This window comes from Thunnus thynnus, chromosome 19 (assembly GCF_963924715.1).
Source record: "Thunnus thynnus chromosome 19, fThuThy2.1, whole genome shotgun sequence".
Classification (NCBI taxonomy): domain Eukaryota; kingdom Metazoa; phylum Chordata; class Actinopteri; order Scombriformes; family Scombridae; genus Thunnus; species Thunnus thynnus.
In genome coordinates this window covers 28,901,699-28,924,012 of record NC_089535.1, presented here as the reverse complement: position 1 = coordinate 28,924,012, position 22,314 = coordinate 28,901,699, and the positions used below count along the sequence as shown (strand labels likewise).

Here is a 22,314-nt window from a genome sequence, read left to right as displayed (position 1 = left end):
CTATCTGATCTGTGTTTTTGCTGAATTGTCTCTTTCATATGAGTGTTTCAACTTGGACCTGCCTCAGTTGCATTGGTATTTCAATTTGGACTTGTGTCAATCACATGGCTGTTTTGACTTGGACTTGTCTCTGCCTTGTGGGTGTTTTGACTCAGACTTGTCTTGGTCTTGAGAAGTATTTTTTGTCTTTGTTATCTTTCTTATGATGTACAAAATAAGCCAGAAGCTACGGTTTTCCACTACTGGCTACCCTTTTTTTTGTGGATTAGGACAAAATATATTTTTTTTTCAGATGTTTCAGAAGGGCTCTTGGGGAGGAGCTGATCATGTATTGCAACGTCAAATGTCATTTGATTTACCTCCTACTGTCCAACCACCAAAATCCAGATGAGAGAATAGAGGAACTGATAAAAATGTATACATGAATATACCCATCTGGGTCGCCGTCAATTTTTACCATGCACCCACAAAAGTAAGCTTTGTGAGCAGCAGCAAGATCATTGTGGGATTTATTTCACTCTTCAAGGCTGAAAAATCACAGTATGTTTTCCAGAAATATAAAAAAAATGGCAACAAAAATGTTTTTAGGAATCAAAACAAGAGGACAACATAACACAACACGCCAGAAACTTTGAAAAAGAGCCACGTCAGCCCCTGCCGGGAGAGAACTTAAAACATGAGAGACATCAGAGTCAAGAGGGAGATTCTCCACCTCACTTTCCAAATGTCACCTGTAAGGATTCATCCTCTTCACCACCCCAAATCCCATCCAGGTCACCCCTCCTCTCCTCTCAGTCACCCTCTCCCCCTCGTCCCCCCTCCCGGAGTTCACTGACCAGATGAAAGAGCTGGTCATTCCAGGGACCAAACTTACCCCCGACCCCTTCCCCCTCCCTACTCCCATCTTTTCTTTCCTAAACTCGGTACCCCCTTCAGTATCCACCTCAGTGTCCACCTCCACCATTAACTTTAAGTCCTCGACCAGTTTTGACTCATATGTCAGTTACAACAAAATTGAGTGGGACATTATGGCACAGTACTAAACAATCACACTTGAATCACACTTGAAACGTACATACTTCTATTTTTTGATTGTTGCACCACAACACCAAGGCAAATTCCTTGTATGTGCAAACCTACTTGACTGAGTCTGATACAATATGTGTTAAAAGCCAAAAAAAGCCAAAACTGTGGTGTTGTCTGGAAATTATATTGATCCAGTTTCACACCATAACATAATAGGGTAAACATTGTGTTTGTTTGCCAGGTCTGAGTATCCGTGGAGCCCAGGAAATTGAGTCTCCAGATGCCCAGCTGATGAGGCTGGATAACATGCTGCTGGCAGAAGGGGTGGCTGGTCCAGAGAAGGGGGGTGGAGCAGCAGTGGCTGCAGCCGCAGCAGCTGCAGCAGGCGGTGTAACTGATAACTCCATCGAACACTCCGACTACAGGGCCAAGCTGACACAGATCAGACAGATATATCACACAGAGCTAGAGAAATATGAACAGGTGAGTCACTGCTTCTGTAACTGCTGCTAACACTGTGTTTTCTAGATATTCAAAATATGTTGTTTTGTCCTCCATATACATATATATATATATGTATGTTTGTGTGTGTGTATATGTATATATATGTGTGTGTGTATATATATATATATATATATATATATCATAGACTGTAAAAATATGGATGTAGTCACCATGACATCACCCATTGGTTTGCAAACTGCTGTATTGAAGCCTCGAGTGTAGTGATTTGACCATTGCTATCTTGGATTTGGCCATCGCCATGTTTGATTTTTGGAGCCAGAAGTGACCATATTTGGACGAGAGGGTGGAGCTGACCACAGCGCTAGCTGCTAGCTTGGTTAGCATGGTGCAATCTATGGTTAACAGTGATAATGCTAATGCTAATTTTCACTAGCGAAAAACAGGCCTAAAACCGTTAAAACAAAATGTACTTACCGGAAAAACTGATCATCTGACTCATTGATGGGTCTTTTATTACAACTAAACACTGAACAACACTGTTTTTAGGTGACCACAATGTTACAATTAACTTTAGTGACCTGAAAACCTACTGTGAAATAGCAGCAGCTACACCTATATGTCATGGTTACGTTACGTAAGCAATGTTGTTGCCGTGGTAGCGACTTATCAATCACAACGTAGCCACACCCTAAATCATACACTGCTTTATTGTCTATTTTACTCTAAATGGGACCATAATTTACAAAATGAACATCATGCTGTATTGAAGAAGACTTGAAACTGGCGATTGAGACCATAAAGTCATTAGGAAAGAGTTTACTGAGGTAATAAATAAGTACAAAGTAGGGTCATTTTCTCATAGACTTCCACACAATTGGACTTCTTTTTGCAGCCAGTGGAGTCGCCCCCGATGGCCATTAGATAGAATGCAGGTTTTTGACACTTCTGAATTTGCTTCATTTTTCAGCCCCGCAGGTTGCTGCTTGTTGTGTATATATACAGACGGGTGACAAATTAAAGAAAAAACTGGTACAGGTCTGAATGCTTGACCCCTACAGTGAGGGGATCTGGTAGCTCTGTTATGCTATGGGGGGGCATTTTGCTGGCATGGTTTGGGTCCACTTGTCCCCTTAAAGGGAAGGGTCATTTCAAATCAATACAAAGTTGTTCTGAGTGATCACCTTTATCCCATGATGAAACATTTCTATCCTGATGGGAGGGGTCTCTTCCAGGATGAGAATGCCCCAATTCACACTCAGTCACTGAATGGTTTGATGAGTATGAAAATGATGTGAATCATATGATATGGTCTTCACAGTCACCAGATCTCAACCCAATTAAACACCTATGGGAGATTTTGGACTGACGTGTTAGACAGCGCTCTCCACCACCATCATCACACCAAAACACCAAATCAGGGAATATCTTTTTGAAGAATGGTGTTCCTCAGCCTTGGCATTGATTCTACAAGTCTCAGGGACTCTGGAGGAATATATATATATTTTTACACACACATATATATATATATATATATATATATATATATATATATATATATATATACACACACATATATATATATATACACACACACACACATATATATATATATATATATATATATATATGTATATATATATATATATGTGTGTGTGTGTGTGTATATATATATATGTATATATATGTGAAAAAGTTATTTTCATGAAGGGTTCTTGTAACACACAGGAGTCACAGAGGGGGGTCACAACAGTGGATTGTTGGTGTGTTGGTGTGTGAAGCACAGAACTGTGTACTGACTTAATTTAAAAATCTTACTGATCAATAGTGACCTCCTCCAATTTGATGATCTGATGAAGAATATGAAAGTTTTTTCATTCATTCATTACTTGAGATGAGCCTGTTTGCTCACCGTGGTTCAGCTGTTAGAAGGCATGTCTCTTTCACCTCCTCTTATAAACTTCATGTCCATGACATTTTCATTAGGCCTGCAATGAGTTCACCACCCATGTAATGAACCTGCTGAGAGAGCAGTCACGGACGCGACCCATCTCACCAAAAGAGATCGAGCGCATGGTGAGCATCATTCACAGCAAGTTCAGCTCCATCCAAATGCAGCTCAAGCAGAGCACTTGTGAGGCTGTCATGATCCTGCGCTCCAGGTTCCTGGATGCCAGGTGAGTATAAAGCACAAAATATACATGTATAGCTATACATGGCTTTGCACTCCATATAAAATGAATTTTGAACCATTATTGGCAAGATACAGACTGGTGACAAACTAAAGGAAAAACTGGTACAGGCTTCAATGCTTGACCCCCACAGTGAGGGGATCTGGTGGCTCTGTTGTGCTGTGGGGAGCATTTTGATTTGGTTTGATGACAGCAAAATGCCCTCCAAAGCATAACAGAGCCAACAGATCCCCTCACTGTAGGGATCAAGCATTGAGGCCTGTACCAGTTTTTCCTTTAAATTGTCACCCGTCTGTATGTTATGCAAAATATAAAGTCCACTGAGTCAGTGACACTATTGATTACAGATTGTCCATGTATTTAGAGAAAAGCAGTGATTTTAATGATTTTGATGAGCACTAGCACCACCATCAGGTCCTTGCCCAACAGTTTGTAAATGACAGATCACAGTGATTGGTTGATAGGTGGTCATAGATGCTTGTTTACTGACAGAGCTGACTACCCTTTTCAGATCGATCTACATGTGTGAGTTCAGAGTAAGACATGTAGAGACATAGGCATAGTGATGATGAGTTAAATTAACAGAATATTCTGCTCTGAAGAATAAGAGCTACTGTGGCCATTACTTTGTCTTTAGGTTTACGGAAACACTTCGGTACTTCTTTGAACCCAGGAACTTAATAAGCGTGTTGCTGTATATATGTTTTTCTAATTTTATAAAGATGGCAAGAACCGGGGTATCAGCCTAAACTATAGCGCACATTTTGTGTGCTGGAAATTTATAATGGTTCAGGAGGTAGAGTGGGTCGTCCCGTCCACTAATTAGAAGATCGGCGTTTTGAACCCCCGCTCCTCCAGTCCTCATGTCAAAGTGTCCTTGGGTAAGATACTGAACCACAAATTGCTCCCAAAGGCTGTGCCATCAGTGTGTGATTGGGTGAATGTTGGCGTGTAGTGTAAAGCGCTTTAAGAGGTCGGAAGACCATGCAACCCATTTATGTTTAACACAGTATTTTATATTAATTTCATTAATGTCTTAGTTGTATTTTGACAGAAAGCTCCAGATGATAACAGTAAATTAAAAATAATCCATATAGAAATTAAAATCAATATTTATTATAGCCACCATATGCAGAATTTGAGTTTGGTGCCCCTAGTGTAAGTATCAAAAAAGGCACTGTGGCAGACAGCAAAACACTAAAATAAATGAGCTGAAAGCAACACATAGACTGCACCAATTTTCAGACTGTTACATTACTCAACAAAAAACACTTATTCCATCAGAATAATTTGGTGATATAATCACAAGAAAATTCAACACATAAGGACTTTAAGTATTGTTGAGAAGGCTTTATGTGTGGATGGCAGGTTTTGCAGTTACCTCAGTCAAAGAGGTTATATTTTCAGTCCAGTCTGTTCGCCGTTCCAAGAATATCTAACAAACCTGTCAAGACCTTTAATTGTACTTTGTTGGGAGGTGAGGCCACGGTCCAAATGTATTTGCGCAGCACCTTCTAAAACCAATGTACTTTACACACAACAAACAATAAAATCACAGATATAGGAATGAAATCAAAAGGTTTACGTCAGTAAAAACAAATGCTAAAGTGTTTTACATGAAGGTAAGAAAAAAATCTAAAATGTGCACCATAAGATGTCATGCATTAAATATATACAAATTATTAATATGCTAACCTATGAAATGAGAAGTAAGAAGTTATTCATAAGAAGATAGTGATTTGGTGGGTCTGAGCACCTGAGGCAGATTATAGTTTAGGTGCCCTGACAACAAAGACCTGATCACCTCTAGTCATAAATCTAGACACAGGACAGCCAGCAGGTTCTTGTCTGAGGACCTCAGGCTGTGCACAGGTTGGTAAGGGGACAGATACTCTGGAATATAGTGTGGAATATGGCCAATAGGAGCCTTAAAAGTAGGGGAGAACTGGGTTGAAAGTAATACTTTTCAGTATTGACGATGTCTGACAATGTCCTTTTTAATGTGTAATTGCAAGCATATTATATCCTTTATCTTAATAAAAAATTATTAAATTTCATTTTTAGATATAGGATCTAACAATCAATGATGCACATTTGAATTTCTTTTTCAGACCTATGTAGATCAGCCCATTAACACATTGCATTTCCTTAAATTCCTACTTCGAATCATATTGAGTGATTTACAGTTAAATATAATTTATTTTAAGATGAGGTCAACCAATCACTTTCCGTCTCAGGGTGAAAGAAACACTTGTTAGAATCGTCCTGACAGTGACTCCTGACAGTTGAAACTGATTTGCCTCTATACTGAAAAACTCTGACATGGCAAAATTCAGGATGTGTTAAAGTACTAAATAATCTGTCAAATGATCATGACTATGACACATGAAACATTAAACACAACTTTTAAAAACAACTTTTACAAAAATTTACCGCTTGAGTGAATTTACTTACCATGATCACAAACAGCTTTTCTGGTAAAACTCTGCATTGCTTTGTTGCTTTTGTCCCGTGTTACTTTTGACCCGGTTCTCCCCTAATCAATAAGATCTTAGAAGCCAGTGTAGGGATGCTAAAAGTGGACTAATGTGTTCTCTTTTGCTGGTTTTCGTTAAAATTCTCATATTCTCATGAACGGTTGCTTAAAAAGAACAATTAAATCCTATATCTGGCACATTCATTCTACGTCTCACTATCAGGATCCAGATGCAGATTAAAAAACTTATTTTGACTTTTGACAGTGCAACCTTGGTTGAAGTATATATTATTTATTCTTTGTGTGCAATGTGCTTTTCAGAATCTCTGCCTCTTTCTTCTCTTAGACGGAAAAGGCGGAACTTCAGCAAGCAGGCCACAGAAATCCTGAATGAATATTTTTATTCACACCTGAGCAACCCATACCCCAGTGAGGAGGCCAAAGAGGAGCTGGCTAAAAAGTGCAGTATCACTGTTTCCCAGGTGAGTTAATCCACTGGTAATAACCACTGGTTCAAATATAGACAATAATATTATGTAAGCCAACAGCAGACATGTATGCCTGTATTTTTAAAGGGCCATCATCCTAAGATTAGAACTTGTGACAAAAAGTTTGTTATCCCAGGAAAATGATCAAGTTATTTCATCAGGTCAGAGTCAAAGTGTTATCTCCTGTCTTGTGATATTGTGATGAAGGTGTTATCTAATAAAACACATATCTTATTATGTTTATATTATTAATTGCGGAATGTATTGAATATTTCACCTACCCTGTCATCTAGAGAGCTTCTGGACAGTAGGCAGAGACTGACAGTCACTATAATATTATATTGATATGGCTAATAAGAGATCTACTGAACTTACTAGTAGCTGCAACAACAAAATGTGTATTACTTATCAATCAGAACTAAGATAAACATAGATAAAGTCACGAGTTATAAATACAACACTGATAACAGAAGTATTGGGAATATTTCAAAATATATGTTAATAGATGTTGCCACAGAGATATGATAGGAACATTACACGGGGCCTGAATTGAAGTGAGTAAGTGAACTAGTGCTTTGGAATTTTTTTTCTCTATTTACTGGTTTTATTTTTCATGCAGAATAAAAACACATCTCCTATTGCCCTCATGAAATATATTCAGCATAATCAATAACAGATTTCACATTTAGGCTCGTTTTTATGCTTTCACTTTAGTTTTGGAATTAGTTCAATAATGAGTGTTAGACACTGCAGATAGACAGATACAGCAGATAAGCTTGTGTAAGGCTTTGATGAGGTTCATTACATCAGCTCCAGCTTTTCAGTCTCGACTGGCTTTCAAAATACCATGAAACTAGAGGCCGATGAGTGTAAAGTTAAACAACAGGGGTGCTCTGAATGCTTTTTTATGGCGGATAAATGATCACTGTTTCATCTTCAGTAGACTCTGCAAAACTATCATAATCACCTGGTTCATGTTCTAAACTTAACTTTTGTAACATTTTACACAATGTCAGAGACCCTGTAAAAGCTATCAGTTATCTCATGTCATGAGGTTGGGCTCACAATAAAAAAAATATGAATCCCACTACACTACTCATTTTGAAGGTAATCAATTCAGATTATATTCAAGAGACAGATCTTCCTACCCTGCCTGCCTCTTAATAATAATATTACAAACAGAAGTTATTCACACTGGTCTCCTACACCTGATAAGACTGCCAAACCAGGAGGCTGATCACACTTTTACAGTTCAACAGTAATGTAGTCCCACACTCTTGTCCTAATTCTCTCTGTTGGTTTCATAGTCACAAAACTGGATGTGTCATGAATGCATCACACATCCTGCCCAATATACAGTTCACCTTCTGTACTGTGAATGTGTGTTGTGTCAGCCATATGCACACTAACTGCAGCATCCTCTGCTGTATCATAGCTACTGTTCCTCATTAGGCAAGTGCTAAGCCAGTGTAAGTCTATGTTACAGTTCGTTGTCATGAAGATGTACAAAGTTTAGCATGTCTCCTCTTCTGTGATACACTGCCTCAAAATGAGTTGTGACACATTTGATTGGCTATTACCACAATTTACATCCAAATATTTGTTTATGGCACAACAATCATTTATCTTATTAGGAACAGTGTAGGTTTGTCCTTCCAGCACTACTATGTTTATCTTAGTTGTCAAGTAGAGAAGCATCGAAAGTGACATGTTATATTTGTTGTGTTGGGTTGTGGGATGTGGAGTGTTAGAGTCCAGTACTGTAAAAAAGCCCATTTTTTTTTGCTCTCAGGGCGTGGGAAGCACCATCACAGTGTCACAGGTATGTCACAGTTCTATCTCCTCACCTGCTGTCATCATTATGTTTATAATTTCATGTAATAGTTGTGCTTTTTCATTTTATATGTAGTGCAATCACTGGACAGTTTTAGCAACAGACAACATTTTGAGGAAATCAACTTTCTGTCCATCTTAAAGTGCCAGTCTGAATTCATGAAAACCTACAGAGCGCTGGCAGGAAATGCCCCGTCACTTTTCCCCGCTTTAACATGGCAAGATTTGTTTCTGTGATCGATCAATGCAGTTGCATAAACCTAATGAAAAACTTATTTTATCTAATCCTTAGACTTGTAGTAAAGTAGTTAGACTAACTAGTGCCGTGCCCGCGCAGAACGTGCCTGTTCAGAACGGGCTGATTGCTTGGCCTCCGACTGCTACTTCAACACATAGAAAAATGAATACAGTTGAAGTGAGGTATGAATGAGTATATACACCAACAACATGAAAGAAACTGACATTCTTTCATATGTTATAAATAATTAGTACTCTCATAGTAAATAGATGTTCTTCTCTCATTTCAAGTAAAATAAAGGCTGAATTAAAAAATAAAATAATGTGCATCCTAAAATAAAGTGGATCAATCCTATTGGGCTCTTTGATCGTTCCTATTTTCAGTGCCTTCTGTTGGGATTTGAGTGGGTATGTTTGCTCCAAAGATTTGTGCTTTGTCTCTAGTGGTGCTTCACAATTTCCACAGTCTCAGAGCATATGAGACAAACTGATTTTGAACTGCCCATGGAAAGTATTTCCTCCGTTTTACCATTTTACGTGCATATCTACAGTCATTGTGTATTGGGCACTGAGAGCTTTCAAAATGTGGGTGACCTACACTCAACAATGTACCTGAACACCTCCTGTGTAGTCACTCTCTGTTGATGATGATCTGCTAAATGTGCTGTTAACGCTACGCTTTCTGTCTAGACATGGGGTCAGAGTGTCCATTCTTGATTAAAAGCATTTTTGCTGTCTACTTTTCTCTTTTTAGAGCACTTTTCTCTGACTTGTGTCATGCCTCGTTGCTGCTCTCTCTCCCTGACATGCTGGACTCAGTCGGCAGAGCCCTGAAGCTCCGCCCTGCCCCTGCACAGAGCTCAGCCGCTTGCTGTTTGTTGGTTTACTCTAAATTTATTAATATTAAACGTATTGCGTGTCCAAATTGCACCACATTCGATACTGCACTCCCTTTGGTCCCCAGCCGTACCCCCACCAAGTATGGAGTTGATAGGATGAACGGTTCAACAGATACGTGAAGGACATACAGACATACAAAGATACCTTGCTTTAGTAGATAGATACTTAAAACCACACAGTCAAAAGTTTGACTTTGGAATGTTGTCAGACTGAATGAAAAACTCAGGGGCAACATCAATGCTTCAGCCCCTTCATGATATTGGTACACAGTACATGGTGCAGGTATTTATCATAGAGGAGAGTGTGTGAAGGAAGACAGAATCATATTAAGGAGGAGTGTATGCAGTGTATGCACTTACAAATTAAGTGTAGCTGTGTGGTTTCTCTCATGGAGAGAAATTGAGAGGTTACAGCTGTCAGGTCCCAGTATGACACAATATACCCACTCTCTTCATATTTCCCTACCCCCTTCTTATTTGTTTCTTGTATTTTCACACTGGTCTTTGGAACACTGGTCTTCAACAAAACAATGCACTAGCTTAATTTATATTCACTTGAAATATTTAGATGTTTGAAAATACACAGGGCTCTATTTTTGTGGCAAAGCAACAACTAGCTCAAGCAACAGCACAGTTTGGTATTTTCCTGACCTTGAAATTGGTATGTAGTGCACGGTGCACAAGGGTAGGTTCATTCAAATAAGGCCACACAAAACAAGTTGTTGGTATTTTGGTGGAAACTAAGTCTTAAAAGTTGTGCTGAATATAGACATGTCAGAACCACGTCCATTTTTGCCACTGCCACTTCATTTTATCAACAAGATTTCCTGAAAAAGTGTATTTCCATTTGATGAGCTAATGTTGTCATTCTTTACTGTGATTGGCTCAGCTGTTTCAGAGCTATGAGACCAGTGATGTGATTGGCTGAGAGTAAATATTCAGTGATGACTTTGAAAATATTTTAGATAACACTAAGCTACTCTTTCTGTACTCTTCAACTCTGTCATGACTGAATACAGTAGAAACCGCTTATAGTGATCACAGTTACAGTGATCAACCACTTATATGGATCAAAAAGTGGGACAGAATAATTCCTATACAAATGCTGTTTAAATAATTTGCTTATAGTAATCAAGTAGTCCTCTTACAGTGTCCATTTTGGGTCTTTCATACAAAAAATTTAAACTAAGGTAACTATTTTCTTTTTATGTATGATGTGTATTTAACGGCTGCAACACCATTATCAGGTGTTGCGGTGCACCTCTGCAGATTTGTGTGGAAGTGCAGTTGTTGGCATATTTATTAGTAACCACCGTCCTAAACGCACAATGCACAACCCGTGTGCTGCCAGCTGGTTACCTGAGGCTGGTGGTGCATGCACAATGACATCATGACGGGAGAAAGAAAGTCATTTTATCTCAATGAAAAACATAGTCTCCTTGAAGCTTATGACAAACTGCCAAAAACGAGCCAACAAGATGCAGCAGCGAAACAACCAGCATTTGAAACAGCTGTACTGTATTTTGAAACAGTCAATAAATTCAGTAAAATGGCGAAGCTGCCCATCTCATTACTTTATATTCATGTAATAAATATACAAATGTCAATTAGATGGTCTGCATCTCATCTGCATGAGAACTCAAGAAAAAGTTGATTACAATAATCATCCACTTATGTTGATCAATTTGACCCGGATGGACGTGATCGCTATCAGTGGTTTCCACTGTATTTAGTTGATTTCAACAACAACTCAACTCTCAAGATTTCAGTGCGAGACTTTTCCTTGAGTGAGACAATGGTTATACACAATAACAGACTGGATCAAGCAAAAGGGAAAGAAAAACGATTAATTTCTCTGTATGGTTCTTTCCATAATGTTGTCAGACACTTATAATAACAATCTGAGCCTGTCAGTGGCAAAAACAAGCACTTTTAATGGATGTACAATGTTGGTGTGCTATTGCCCCAAAGGATTACAATGCAGCCTGTTTCAAAGCTGCTGGCTGCAGCACTCTCGCTCAATATTGGGCCAATTTCAAAATTCGTTTTCTCCGTTAGTCACTTAGACACAAAATGATGGGAAAATAGGGTCCACGTTGAAAACGTTTCCTTTTAAGGCTCACACCAGCATTTAAAACAGCAATATTTCTCAATTATCAAGTTCAACTTTGGTGAACTTTGGCACACAAATTTATACCATTAGTGCTAACACACAGATTTGTGCCATTGACCAATGACAAGCTGTCATCAGAGTGTCAAACTCTGAAGAAGCCAGAAAGTCTGAAACAGAAGCTGTTGTAGCTTATTAGCTGTGTTGCACTAACCAATAGTTTTTAACCCTCCGTTGCTGGGATATAAACTGCTCCACAAAAGAGGCATGGTTTACAGACAACAGTCTATGGTACAAATATCTCTCTTGAGTACTTTTTGTCCGGTAGTGCCTGAGCTAACTAGCTTGCTGATGGGCAGTTAGCATGTGTTAGGGGTTAGCTTGTCTGCTACAGTAGTATACCAACTAGCCCAGTGAGTGGTAACTGTTACAAGGCATCTATCATGGGTAAATCGCTAGGATGTGTAGATGAACTTCTCTTTGCCACTTAGGGTGTGAACAGGACTTAATGATGATAGAAATAGAAACATATTATGTAGTATTTTCCCACATTGTCACAATATCTTTGCTAATTAACTACTGACCCTTCAGTTAGCCAAAACAAAAGGGATATTTTGGAAAAGGCAGTACAGGCAATTTCATTCTAGGGGTTTGGTAAATGTCACTGCCTACATACAAAGGCCACTAGCACTACACATACACACACACACACACACACACACACACACACACACACACACACACATGCACACACACAGAAGCCAATGACCTTTAAGATGACATATGTTGTTATTGTCTATCCTTGGTTGCTCTTTACCAGCCCTGTGTCTATGACCTGGAATACTTCTTGTCCTCAACACTGCCCTTCCTTCAACCACACAGCACACACGTGACTCCAGTGCTGATTTTCAGTCGACCTTATGATACTACAGAGTGCACTGTCAATGTATCTGTACACCAACAAGCAACTTTTTTGTATGGCTGACAAATGAAATGATTTAACAAAGCACATGGTTGGGTCTGCTGTTGTGAAATGACAAAAGTTAGCTGTTTTTTATTTTTTTCTTCTCTCTGTTCCCTCTGCATCAGGTTTCTAACTGGTTTGGGAACAAGAGGATCCGGTATAAGAAGAACATTGGCAAGTTCCAGGAGGAGGCCAATCTGTATGCAGCAAAGACAGCAGTGACAGCAGCCCAGGCAGCAGCAGCTGCTGTCCACAACAGTCAAGATAACTCTCCTACTACACCAAACTCAGGTGGGTTGGAGTAAAAAATATTAGAAAATAGTAACTTCTGTACTCACTTAGGCTTAGCCTGAAACTAGTTTTATTCATTGGGCTCTGAAATACACAGCCCCGATGTTGCAGTGTACTGAGATGTGAGCGCTTTAAAAGAGTATTCCACTGATTTAGCATTGCACTCAGTGTTGGACTCATGATGGTGATGGCAGACATATCGTCTTTTTATTCCACGCAACATTCTTCTTCCTTGTCAAAACCTGAAACCTACCATCCACAATGCAACTCGATACAATTCACTTGACTTTACAGATTCAGGTGTGTTATACTAGTAGCGGCTACTTTTTACACATATGCAGTAGTACTCCCCAACACCTGGAAAAACACGTTGATGTGCAAAATGGGTCGAGTTCCTAACTCCAAACTGATGGACTTCTTGGACTGCATCCACACATCCTCTTTAACCTTTTAAAAGTAGTAATTAGTTTCATGAGCTGACAGAGGAGTGCAGGATGGCTTTTCTGGAGGAATGTGTTCTTCTCCAAAAATACACAGCAGCCTAAAGATTAATTTACCTCAGTATAAGAGACTCAAATGTCTCCATATTTGTCAGTAAGTAGCATCAGTCCCAGTGAGCAGCTATTTGGCTGTATGTTAAAGAGATCCCCAAATCCCAGAGGATGATTATTGATTGTATTGGCCTTCTCTGATTTTGATCTAGTTTCGCCATCTGGTCAAATGACCAAGTATACACCAAGCCTCATAAACTAAAAACTAGATTTTCATAGCTGGACATTAATTATCCTCAGAGGAGAGGATGCATTTTATCATCTTTTTATGACTCACTGACTTTTCATCTAGCACCACCATTGTGCCAAAATTTACAATTCTAAACATCATCATTATCCCCAACTTCCCTTTCCTGTCCAAGGTGTTGGAGAAGATGGTTGTTTCTGAGCTTCAGGACCACCTTAAACACAACAACCTATTTGAAAAATTTCAGTCAGGTTTTCATTCAGCACACAGCACTGAAACAGCTTTGCTCAGGGTTGTGAATGACCTGCAGATGGCAGCTAATGCAGGGTCCCCTTCTCTCCTGATTCTCCTTGACCTGAGCCCTGCATTTGATACTGTGGATCACACTATCCTCTTAGAGCACCTCCACACCAACATTGGGCTGTCAGACTCTGCACTTAAGTGGTTTCAGTCCTACCTTTCCAGAAGTCTCACTGGGTGGATGAAGGTCTAGATTGCTCTCTGTCACCTGTGGTGTTCCGCAAGGATCAGTTCTTGGCCCCATCCTGTTTACCCTCTACATGCTCCTCCTTGGATGTGTCATCAGCGGACATGGGATGTATTTTAATTGCTATGCTGATGATACCCAGCTGTACATCAAAACTGCCCCAAAACCTTCTGCAACCATATCACACATCAGCAGATGCCTTAAGGAGATAAAGGACTAGATGAGCCCAAATTTCCTCCAGTTAAACAGCAGCAACACTGAAGCTCTCCTTGTTGGCACTCTGTACCAGTTTCAATCATCTCCCATACCTCATCTCACCTTTGACAGCCAGGACGTCCCCCTTTCCTCTTCAGTCACTAATGGGTGTTAGGAGTGACCCTAACCTGATTTTTGGTGACCATACAAGACATGCTTGTGGAAAGGCATTCCTAACCATCTGAGGGCAGCACAGCCTGGCGTAGTCTCTTTTAAAACAGACTTAAAACCTTTCTATTCAGGAAGGCTTTTTCTTTGTTATATCTTATATATTTTTAACACTGTAGCACTTTGAGATTCACTGCAAATGAAAAGTGCAGCACAAATTAAATACACCATTATTATTCTATCATTATTATTATTATTATTATCATTATTATTATTATTATTATTAGTAGTAGTAGTAGTAGTAGTAGTAATAGTATTATTATTATTATTATTATTATTATTATTATCAAATATTCATAATGTGGTAGATTGACATGAAGTTCTATCTATCTAAGGTTCTATCTAAGGTCTTTCCTGTTGTCAGGAATTGCCATGGCACATGTCGGGGGGAAAAAAACATCATTTGAATAACCCCATGACCTTTACTCTAGTGCTAACATCAGGACAAGCTTTACATTTCTCTACATTTCTGCTCTAAAAAGAGTAAACTCACTGTGTGTACCATTTAACACTTTCAGTGTTTTGGGACATACTTAACATTGTGGCCTTTATGGTTTTGTTCCAAGTAGATAAATAGGTGTTCACTAGTGAAATGATATTCACTAATGTGACATCACTGTGTTGAGTAAAGGGATTCTGAAGATGTATCGTTCCTCTTTCTCCTCCCTAGGCTTCCAAATGAAAGACGAGGATTTCCAGCTAGATGCTGCTGACAGCAAAAACTCCCTGTTAACCAGCATGTTCTCTGGTACTGTCCCTTAATAGAACATCTTACATGTCACTGCCCCATCCGTGTAACACCAAAGTGATTCTGTTGCAATCACTTTTTCTTGCTTTTGTTTTTATCAATGAGGTGGAAGTGTGGCTGTGTTGGAAATTAGAATATCATAACTGCTATCCTTCATCACTTGACTGGATTCAACCTTTACTTCATATTTCCCTCCATTGCTCCATATTTTCATATTTCTCCGGTAGCTTATACAAGTGGACCATGATCCAAAATAATAGGTGCATATTTTTTTTATACATTCCTATTTTTAATGAGCTCACACAATGCAATACAATTGTTAATGTAATCTGGACAGTGGTGGAAGTATTTAGAATCTCGATTTAAAGGATAAGGAAAGCAATATTCTATATTTTTCTCATTGTCAACAAATTCCATAATAAGATCTAAACCAACAATGGATTGATCTACTAACAAGTATCATGTGTGTTGTTGTCCCAAAACTTTTAAAAACACATCAGTGAGACACACTGTTGCACTGGTTACTTTTAAAGATATCCACACTCTCTGCCCCCCTCAGTGGACTTTGGTTTGGAGATAGAGATGAAATTATGTTTTTTTGCTTTCTAATTTTCAACTTATTCACATCAGTGCTGCATGAATGCATGAAAGACACAGTTTCAGTTTTATATTCCTGTGTTTTGAGTGCATGTGTGTATGTGTTTTCCTTCTCAGCATGGCCCTCCTGTTCAGCTGCTTCCATCTCTTCCTCTCCAGGTTCTCCTGGTTCTTTTAACCTCTCAAACTCAGGGGACATGTTCATGAGCATGCAGAGTGTTAATGGGGCCTCTTACCTGGGGGCTCAGGTTGGAGCCAATGTGCAGTCCCAGGTAGGAGCTCTGTACAATATGGCCAGTAGATCAGGAGAACACAGTCCAGTGAACATTATTACACTGTATTTGGGGAATCAAATATTTTTAATCTTTTTAAACTAAAGATTTGAACTTAGCACCTCATTCATGGGGAATGTCTAGGTTCGGATGTGTCTTTCATTGTTTTCTAATAGAATATGACAGACATTCTTTGTTTATTTTATTCTTTATCCTTTTTTATATTTCATTTTATTTTGTTAATGTACTTTGGCTCTGGTCTCAAGTCATTCTTGGCCTTGGCCTCATTATTTACTCTGAGCTTTTCATTTTAATGGAGTGCATTAACATATCACACAATAAATAATAACCACAATATTCCAAGTTGGACAGTGAAGCTGTATGTACCACAAAACAAGATGCTAGAATTAGAAATGAAGAGTCTTTATTGACCCTCATGTCATCTTCAAGAATTTTTAATATTTATCTTCATCCCCCGGATTAGTTTTCCCTGTCATGTGTCATTAAACATGTTAAGTTACTGTGTCTGTGTCTGTATCACATGTGTCTTCCTAACTGCGTCTCATTTCTTATTTCTGTCATTTTAATAATGTCTTTGCAGAGCCCATATGTCCTACATCACCACTGATATCCTAGACTACGATTTTGCACAGAGAGTAGTGGCATATCGTCATAGAGATTGAAAAAATGAAATTTGAATTTGCTATAAAGCAAACAAACTCTTATTTGATCTTGATGTCATGTTTTTGTAGTGTAATATTCTTTCTTCTTTCTTCATTTCTGTCTTAATTCCCCCTGTTCTTTCTCCAGGTGGATACCATACACCATGCTATCAGTCAGACAGGATTCAGTGATGGCCTCCGACATCCCCTGTACAATTCGCATGGCCTCAATGTAAGTACAAGTAACCATATCAACTAATTTCTGTGCTGCAAGGATGACATGTGCTAATGGCAGTGGTGGTGATGATGATGATGATGATGGTGTCATGCTGATGTGAGGCTTGAAGTAGTTGGAAAAACAAGGGACACATGCAATCAAATCCAACAAGACTAATAACAAGATAAAGGCTGTATAAATGTTTCATTATCAGTAAACTACTGTGAAATTATAGCAGTGAATTTCTGCTACCAGTTGGAAAAAAAACAAAACAAAACAACAGGACACCCTGCCCTCCAGTCTGACAAGCACTGCTCCTTTGAGCCTTGTTAGTTATCACGCAATAACTAAGCTGGCACGCCAGCAGACACACTAATATAACATAAAGAGATGGATAAAGTCATATGATCTGAGGCACACAGACAGCATGATGTCATTTTTGCTTAGTGCCCCATCTTGCCCTGGGCAGTAGAGACAGTGTGCCAACTTCTAGCAGCTTCAAGTTCATCTTTTGGCTTTCTTTCCCTGCTGTTCACACTAGCAACTTCTTATTTAGGCCATGCTGTAGACAAAGTAAGAAAGATGTGGATGTCCAAGGAGACAAACACAGCCAACACACTTTTATAAACTACAGCAGGGGAGGGATGGAGAGCAGATAACAGCTCAGAGCTAGTCCAGCTAATAGCAGGAACACACAACTCATGGGGTTCATGTAAGAGCAAGTTAGAAATCCATACTCAATCAAAACACACAAATACTTTGTTGACAAATCATTGAGAAAAGTCCTTTTACTGCTACGCTGATGACACACTGTCTGCTTGTTTTTGCCCCCAAGATTCCACCGCTGCAGTAACTACAGAAGCTGTATTCATTCTGCCAGATCTCTTGGTGTTATTTTAGACCTTATCTGAATAAGGTTATTCACATCTTTCCTCTCACATCTTTCCTCCACCATTCCTCTATAAACTACTGTAGAACTGACAAACATTTCCTTTATCACAACATGTCACACCTAAACAACTATTGGCCTATATCTGAGCTGTTCTGTCTCTCTGAAATCCTACAACCACTTTTTCATTCACAACTACATGTCACTCAGGAGGATAATAATGTCCTTGAATCACAGCAGCGTTAGACCTGGTCATTGTACAATAACAATGATGCAACACAATTTTTGCTTTTGAAACTCAGCCTAACTTAGACTGGAACAGTCAGGAACAACTCAGCATACTGAATAGATCATATGTTTCATTTCTAGTTTGAAGTAGATTAGTAGAACCCTGCCCTCCAACTGGAAAAATACAACATAGACTCACTGCTGTGTTGCACTAATCAATATTTTAAAATGAGCAATGGATCAAATGACTCTGTGCAAGGTCAAAGTGTTAAGTTTGTCACCTGAAGTTTTAGTATTTTGACACTAAATTTTGTTAGTTTTGGTCAACAACAAAAACTAAAGAGTATGTTAGTTTTCATCAGTGACATTTCAGTCTTATTTTTAATTTTTATGTCTTCTAAGCATTTTGAAGCTACAACTCTCGCCATCTTTGTTGTGTCCTGTTACCATGGTTACAGGTTAGCGTCGTTGTTGACTGTCCCCTGCAGTGATCCAAGAGACTTACTCTCCTCCATAAACTGTGTCAGAACAGAATGTTCCTGCTCACCTAGCATTAGCATTAGCATTAGCTTAGCTACCTGTGATCATTCACTCATCTGTTCCCTAAAATCCTGTTCACTGTCTGGGTTTATATTGAGAGGAGAAGCTTAAACGTGGGATAACAGTATGATTTAGATTTTTGACTGCCTAAATGAATCCTGGCCCTGACTCTGCTAGCAACAGGAAAGATAGCCGACTGAAAGTAATGTTAACATTAACATCCACAGCACTTGATAATGTCACATTAGCTTACCTTTTAATAAATGTGGCCATGCAGCCTGCATGTTTCTCATGTTCATGTTTTCAATGGATTGCGTAGGTTGACTAAGCATACATGCTCTTTTACAGAAATGCCCTGTTTACAATTAAATGAAATAGCAAGCATAGCATCAATAAAACAGAAATTAGACAATATACAATGTGCAGACTCAGTGAGAGCAGTCATAAGCAGGCAGAGAACGATTATTGGATTATTGGATTTATAAAATGATACTATGTCAAAATTGTGTCTAACAGCCTGTTTTGGAGTTCTGCTGCCCCCTGGTGGCTAAACAAATCAATGAATGCAGCTTTAATTCTCTCTCTCCAGGTTAATGGGAGCTGGCATGACGCCTCCAGACCTCCTTCAGTGACCTCCCCTAACGAGGGGCCAGCCAGTGCACACTCAAATACAGATACCTCAAACTGACCTCTCCAACCTCAGCACAGTGTTACCATGGAACTGTCATCCTTTAACTCCCACAACTCAACCACACATATCCAATGGAACCAGTCGACGCTGGGCATTTTAGTACTGGTGTTCTCTGGATGGATCAGAGGATGTTTTTGAAAGTACACTGACTCAATAGACTACAAAAACAAATTTCATTTACATTTTGAATGAAGGACTGAGGTGAGGAGTGAGTTTCGATCCAAAGGAAGTTATGTAAAGCCTCTCACTTTTCTCACCCCATGCATTGACTTGCACTTTGTCCACAACACCACACACAGCACATAGTATGTACTGAGATTGCACAGCAATACAGAGTGCATTACTCTACACTAAATAAATATTTTAGCAGGATATTTGTTTCATGGTGAACAATTTGACATGATGACATCAGATGGCAGGTTTTTCTTCAAATTTCTTCAAATGAATTTTACACAATTTTAATATAAAAATGTGCACATTCAGCACTGTGCATTGTAAAAACCATTGAGGAGATGTGTGTCTGGCAAAAGCTAGACCTAAGGGAACAGTTAGACATTTGTCTGACAGCTGTTTGCTATAAGAAGGCAGATAGATAAATAAGACAATTAAGACAGAAGTGAACTCAGTCTGCTCATTTAAATCTGGGAAGACAGCAAACAGCAGCAAATAGTTTTTCTTCCAAAATATTGGATTGTTCTTTTAAAAAATGCTTAGCTACAATTGCAAAAAAAAAAAATCAAATAACAATTTTCGTAAATAGAAAAACTAAATCCCTGCCCACGCCCACCCTATCAAACTTCTTCACTTACTCTAAACACTAGCATACTACCTCTTCTCCACTTTTACACTAGACTTAAGTCTTGTGATATTCTGTATTTTTCTTAATACTTTGAACAAATCCCATGTGTAGATCCAACTGCATTAATTAATGAATTAATTAATTTGAAAACATCTTACAGTCTTCTGCCTGTATGAGAATAACAAAATGAGGGGGTGGTGGAATGCTCCACTGCGTTGTTATTAACGTCATGTCTCCGGCAGTGGAGAGCAGCCTCTCTGCTGCACTGTTAGCTCCAGAGAAAAACATCACTGCCCAAGACGGTGCACAGGTGCAGGGTCTCTGAGGTGAAACAGACTGAGCATGAGTTATTTTCTTCACCTCAGTTGGTTTAAGTTGTTTAATGCTACAGTGTGTGTTTGGTCAGCTGGTCTCGTTTCTTACTGCTGGAGTTCGCTGCTCCACTCTGCTAACGTTAGTGTAGAAAGTTCGCAATATACTTCACGTTCATCTTGCAAAGGTAATTATTTAGTCATTAATTGCAAAAGATGCTTGCAACAGCTGCATTGTTTGAAGATGAACTACTAAAAAACTCTTTTATGTTTCATCAATATCACACAACGGAATTTTCAACAAAGGCGGTGGCCAGTAATACAAAGGTGGCCTGCCTTTGAGTTACATAGGCAGTTAAAACCCTGTTCATTATCATGAACACACACACACACACTCTAGTTTATTTTGACTCAATTCCATACACACTATCCTGCTGCCAAAAATACTCAGATTCATCCACCACTGGAAATAGTCCCCAACAAATGCTCTATTTAAAAAATATATCTATATATTTTTTGAGCTGTTGTTAAAGATTTACATCTTTGGTAGAAACCAATGGGCTCTCCACACACAGGGTAGCAAAATCATACAGTATTGAGAGACAAACTGATGTTAGTTTGAGTCTTTTCATGGGATTTGTTGATAATAAAAAAAAATAGAATAACAACAGCATTATATTAAAACTCCACTAAGCTGATGTCTTGCAAAAGTTCAGTTTGGCAAAAATGGTTGCATTATTGCAATGTGACAAAAAGCCTAATATTGATGTTTAAAAGACGTGGGCTTACTGGTAAATTTAGCCACATCAGCAAACTTAAAGGATTATTCTAGTTTATTACAGTGTAGGCTTATTTTTCCAGTTTTGCCCATCATTCTTATCATTAACAATAACTTTGTACTCAACAAGTTCCTTGCTAAGATCGTTCACAGATCTCAGCAATTATTTTGGGACATTACTAATTAACTTGAATGATCCTTTAAGGCCAATACAGGATATGCCTGTGTTCATCTGCAGAGTTAAATACAACAGTCAAATGAATGCATATAAATTCCAAGGAAGGATTTCAAAAGGCAAACTAAATGTAAACATCTCTCATTTTAATCATTAAATTCAGTCTTTGACAGGTTTTTACTCCAGAGAAAGTGGCTGGCTTTTATTTAAATTCATGTTTTGTTTCTGTAGTTTAATATCAGTAGTGAAGAGTCAAACTGTTGTAAATACTGAGGAACATTTTGAATGTTGCTGAGTTTTTGTACCTCTTTAATATATGAACTAAACCCCAAAGTTTCGCTATCCACACGTATATTCAGTTTCTGTTTGTCTTCTTCTGTCTGTTTGTCGTCTTTTTTTCCTTCCAGTTCATTTTTTTTAATGTAAATCATTTTGAGGTAAATAATTGTGGCTGTATTCAAGTAAATATGTTTTGTCTTAATTGTTTAACCTGTTATGTGGTTAATAACCAAACAGAGTCCTCTGTGTTAGTCAGTATGTATTTTCAAACATAAAATAAACTTTTGCTTAAAGGCTCCGACTACCTTTATTATCTCTTACCAAAAAAATGAAATAAACAAACAAAGAATAATGATTATTGCAGCACTTGCAACTTTCTGACAGTGTGGTGAGTGAATAAACACATCATTATTGAACACTAAAATAAAACATATATAACAGAGAAATGAAATGCCTTGCAGGAAATTCAATGTCTTCATAAGCCTCATACAAGAAGCACAAA

General features: G+C 38.6%; 1 protein-coding gene across 2 annotated transcripts in view; it reads left to right on the top strand.

The window, feature by feature from the left end:
- Positions 1-22,106, top strand: part of LOC137171060 (pre-B-cell leukemia transcription factor 3-like) — a 62,797-nt gene extending 40,691 nt beyond the window's left edge. The window contains exons 3-11 of one of the 2 annotated variants that reach the window (XM_067574793.1): positions 1,268-1,509; positions 3,475-3,665; positions 6,503-6,638; positions 8,437-8,466; positions 12,813-12,978; positions 15,297-15,374; positions 16,131-16,243; positions 17,054-17,137; positions 19,369-22,106. In XM_067574793.1, the coding sequence (XP_067430894.1) occupies positions 1,268-1,509; positions 3,475-3,665; positions 6,503-6,638; positions 8,437-8,466; positions 12,813-12,978; positions 15,297-15,374; positions 16,131-16,243; positions 17,054-17,137; positions 19,369-19,467 (1,139 nt within the window). In that variant the 3' untranslated portion in view covers positions 19,468-22,106. The remainder of the gene's footprint in view (positions 1-1,267; positions 1,510-3,474; positions 3,666-6,502; positions 6,639-8,436; positions 8,467-12,812; positions 12,979-15,296; positions 15,375-16,130; positions 16,244-17,053; positions 17,138-19,368) is intronic. The other variant, XM_067574794.1, reaches the window with a different exon arrangement.
- Positions 22,107-22,314: the final 208 nt, after the last annotated feature.